Raw genomic sequence first — 4,399 nt, forward strand, 5'->3', positions numbered from 1 at the left:
TTTTTTTGCAGACTGGGTCTTTGGAAGGACAACATTTCAGAAATACTGGCGTTTTAGTGTCGCTAAGCGAACAAAACCTGGTCGACTGTTCTGGCAAATACGGCAACAATGGATGCAATGGTGGTTTGATGGATCAGGCATTCCAATATGTCAAAGACAACAGAGGCCTCGATACTGAGAAGAGTTACCCATATGAAGCGGAGAATGACAAGTGCAGGTTTGTATTGATTGTAGAAGCATAATTGAAACGTTCGTAGAATTTAATGATTAATTAAATTACTGAAATTGCAGATACAATCCGAGAAACAGCGGCGCTATCGATGTCGGATACGTAGATATTCCACAAGGAGATGAGGAGAAGCTAAAGGCTGCGGTTGCCACCGTAGGCCCGGTCTCGGTCGCTATTGATGCCTCTCATCCTTCCTTCCAGCTTTATCGCGAAGGTACATATTATTCATATAAATTTACTTAATATAGTTAATAAATTAATTTCTAAAAAATTTGACTTGATAACAAGTTCGTATAAAGCTATTAATCTTATAAGTCGGAAATTTAGTTCATAATAATTAGTGAGACTAATTTTTATGTAAGATTTGAAACTTATTTTATTTGTTCTCTTTTCTTCATACTTCAAATCTCACATTTTTTAGGAGTGTATTATGATCCCGACTGCAGTGAAGAAAGTTTAGACCATGGCGTGCTGGTCGTCGGCTATGGTACGGACGCGGAGATCGGCCAAGATTATTGGCTGGTAAAGAACAGTTGGGGCGAAACATGGGGTGAAAACGGTTACATTAAGATGGCCAGAAACAAGAACAATCACTGCGGTATAGCAACCAGTGCCAGCTATCCACTCGTTTAACTCTCGTTAGTGGCCAACTATTTAGCGCGTTGTGATCCGCTGAAACATGACAGATGTGCTTAGGGACCTAGAAAAGTTTCGCGATTTTTACACAAAAAAATTTTATGCAGTTCCCGTTGTGTCACAATTTCTTTAAAATCGTTTTTAGCGTAGAACATAATTGGTAGAATTTCTACATTATTCCTTCCTTACTGCTCTACGAAAGGAATTGTAGTTTTCACAAGATGTTTTATGGTTTTCCAAACTTTCTTAGGTCTCTATGTAATTAATTGCTCTTGAATAAAGACAAAAGAGAAACATTCGCGAAAATTTCGAAGAATACGAGCCTCGAAGGTGGCGATTCGTCGTTCATCGCTTCAATATGTTTAATTTAGAGATAATTGTGAACGTGTTGTCTTAGGTAATATTTAATCTGTATTTTTTATCCACATTTAGAATGATACTATTGCCTGAAATATTTTCTTACAATTAGTATCTCAAGACAAAGAATCCCAGATAGAAATGCATGATGATGATATTTCGTCATGTCAGGATCTTATACTGATTGAAATTTGTTGCATTTATTGTAATCATTCTGTGATGACACATGTTATGAAAAAAAAATAACACGTAAGGACAAACCACGACAACTATGAAATATCATCATCATGTATTTCTACTTAGGACATTATTTTATTTAAACTTTGTCTTCTACTAAAGTTATAAAACCAATAAACGATAGGTCTAATTAAACCGTTTTAAGAAATTATTACGCATGTATTTTGGATAATATGTTCCAAAATTAAGCCGTTGTTCATTAAGGAAGTTGATCTCTATTTTGTACAAAACATGGGAAATAAAGAGATTCTTAATAATCAAGCTACTCTTATTTATCTTGAAAATTTGTGAATATGTTGGTCGACAAGTCGAATATGTTAATACGACAACAGTGCGTCACAAGATAAATAATGTGCAATATGTTTTGCATCGATGATTGATCATCGAACGTTATCTATGATGAATTATAAGGCTACATCATTTGCTGATAACTGGTCACATGTTGAACTAAAAAAAATAAGTTTTTTTCCCTTTGTCTCGTATGATGGTATTGTCAGTCATGCCGGATTTTTTTGTAGAATGTTATGATTATAGTTGATTAATTAAGTAAAAAAATTTTGCTGGTGACACGTTTCAACGAGGAATGAGGGCGCTTTCCAGTTGGAATTATTCAGCGATTCAGCCATTGTTCTGGTCAGCTGTCACGAATCCAACAGGATCCCGTCAATGATCTCGGCATGAATGTTGTGCTTGTAACAGGCGGTACGGGGCTCGTTGGTAGAGCCATTCAAAATGTTATCGAGCACGACAAGAGGGAAAACGAAAAGTGGATATTTGTCGGATCCAAAGATGCAGACTTGTGGTAGGTTAAATTGAGTGATTGAGGTTAGATCAACCCTAGCGGGATTGCAAAGTATTGTCACTTACGTGACATTTTAAATTAATCAAATGACTTTTCGCAGCGATAAGGAGAGCACACGGAAGTTATTCGACGATCACAGACCGACACATGTCATTCATTTAGCTGCCATGGTCGGTGGTCTCTTCCACAACATGTCGCACAACTTGGACTTTCTGGTAAATATCCCGGAGGACACGATATCTTGCATGTATCTCATCATTTTATTTTAATATGGCCTTACTTATGATCTTAATATTATGTCTTTTTCATTGCAGCGGAATAACATACATATGAATGACAATGTTCTGCACACTGCTCACGAGTATGGTGTCACGAAGATTGTTTCGTGCCTCTCCACTTGTATATTTCCCGATAAGACGTCTTATCCGATAGACGAAACTATGGTAGTAACTAGCAACACATATATTAGATACACCGACTTGTAATAAATCTATGTAGATCAGTATGTATTGTATGTATTCTAGGTTCACAATGGACCGCCACATCCTTCGAATTACGGCTACAGCTATGCCAAGCGGCTCATAGATATCGCTAATAGAGGCTACTACGATCAGCACGGTAGACTGTACACCAGTGTGATTCCTTGCAACGTATACGGTCCGCACGACAATTTTCATCCTAGCGCCAGTCATGTAATACCTGGTTTAATGCGAAGACTTTACGACTTGTGCAAAGATGGTACAAAAATAAGTTTTGTGTTTAAGCGTTATTTAAATTTGTTGTCAAATTATAGTATTTTCCGTTAGGAGCAAGTACAGAAGATAAAGTATTCACCGTATTGGGCTCTGGCAAACCCTTGAGGCAATTCATCTATAGCATAGACTTAGCAAAATTAATAATTTGGGCGCTACGAGAATATGATTCTGTGGAACCAATTATCTTGTCAGGTAAATATTCATTTAGACTTGATATTATTTTCCTAATTCTTGTTCTATCATTTTTCGGTAAATATCACTGTTGTCGATAGCTTTGTAGCTGCTACTATCCTTGTTAAAAAATGTTGCAATAGTACAGTTATCAGTATTGATTAACTTTACCGCAGAAATTGCTAAAAGAAAAAGATAATTTTCAGTGGATGAGGCGCAAGAAAAATCGATAGCCCAGGTGGCGGAGACGCTGGCGCGAACTTTCAACTTTAAGGGGAAGGTGGTATATGACACGTCGGCAGCGGATGGACAGTATAAGAAAACGGCAAGCAACGCGAAGCTACGAAAGTACCTACCCGATTTTCAGTTCACGCCTTTCGAACAAGCGATTAAAGAGACAGTTGATTGGTATATAAAGAACTATGATCGAGCGAGGAATTGAAATAGTGGGGTTGCAAATTTGCGTCATAATCTATACTTTCCACTGCGATAATTTATACTTCAAGATATGAATTTCAACTCATTGGAATTCAGATACTAATACTAAACAATATAATTGTTACTCGTTGCAAATGGTGAACGATAAAACTGAAGAATGTATCGAGAATCGGCAGGTATTAATCGTATAATTTTATCGTATTGTAAAAAAAAGAACTATTTTTGAAGTAAATTATCTTTACAAAACGTTGCATTTGTCACTCGAGAAGGAACGAGATCGAAATGTTTTGTTAACCTTTACAGACGAGTTCAATCGAGGTTCCCTAAAATCCGCAATAATCTCGGTGAGTATTTTCAGACTGTTAAATAAACATTTCAGGATATGTGGATATTTTTATTGATCGGGAAAGTTACGTCTGCCGAATGCGCATACTAAAGATAGATCCAGGCGAACACCTGGCGCGCTGCATTTATTTTCGCTCGTTCGAGGCACTCCTGAAGTATATTTTATAGGTCAGTTTGCTCATAAATTTGACCAACAGATCCGTTTATGTGTATTAACCACTGCTGCGACGTGAAATATAAACGTAATTTCACAAGTGTATCGTAAGCAGAAAATTACTTTATCGATGAATTGTTTATTAGTGCTTGATATATTTCTTGCTACAGTTATTTACTATTTCACGAATGTCCTGACAGATTTTAGAGTCGATTTTTTTTTTAATGAAAATGGTTTCTCGTAAATTGAAATATAGGGCCGCAAATAAAATCGTC

The 4,399-nt window shown here is 36.6% G+C and overlaps 2 protein-coding genes across 2 annotated transcripts in view; both read left to right on the forward strand.

Annotated features, from left to right (window-relative positions):
• Positions 1-1,720, forward strand: part of LOC112458874 (cathepsin L1) — a 2,740-nt gene extending 1,020 nt beyond the window's left edge. Inside the window, exons 4-6 of the mRNA XM_025022693.1 lie at positions 2-217; positions 292-443; positions 651-1,720. Coding sequence (XP_024878461.1) covers positions 2-217; positions 292-443; positions 651-862 — 580 coding nt within the window. The 3' untranslated portion in view covers positions 863-1,720. The remainder of the gene's footprint in view (position 1; positions 218-291; positions 444-650) is intronic.
• Positions 1,721-2,061: 341 nt separating this feature from the next.
• Positions 2,062-3,871, forward strand: LOC112458873 (probable GDP-L-fucose synthase). The gene is made up of 6 exons (XM_025022692.1): positions 2,062-2,261; positions 2,362-2,476; positions 2,576-2,704; positions 2,786-2,999; positions 3,068-3,208; positions 3,394-3,871. The coding sequence occupies exons 1-6, from the start codon at positions 2,137-2,139 to the stop codon at positions 3,627-3,629; spliced, it is 960 nt and encodes a 319-aa protein (XP_024878460.1). The 5' UTR covers positions 2,062-2,136; the 3' UTR covers positions 3,630-3,871.
• Positions 3,872-4,399: the final 528 nt, after the last annotated feature.

This window comes from Temnothorax curvispinosus, unplaced genomic scaffold (genome assembly GCF_003070985.1).
Source record: "Temnothorax curvispinosus isolate PA1 unplaced genomic scaffold, ASM307098v1 QBEX01009290.1, whole genome shotgun sequence".
NCBI classification, from domain to species: Eukaryota; Metazoa; Arthropoda; class Insecta; order Hymenoptera; family Formicidae; genus Temnothorax; species Temnothorax curvispinosus.

Excerpts from the sequence above, each read along its gene's own strand:
- LOC112458873 (XM_025022692.1), top strand. The coding sequence starts at position 2,137 with ATGAATGTTGTGCTTGTAACAGGCGGTACGGGGCTCGTTGGTAGAGCC. Across the intron at positions 2,477-2,575 it reads CGCACAACTTGGACTTTCTG|CGGAATAACATACATATGAA; the intron begins GTAAATATCCCG and ends TTTTCATTGCAG. Across the intron at positions 3,000-3,067 it reads TTACGACTTGTGCAAAGATG|GAGCAAGTACAGAAGATAAA; the intron begins GTACAAAAATAA and ends ATTTTCCGTTAG.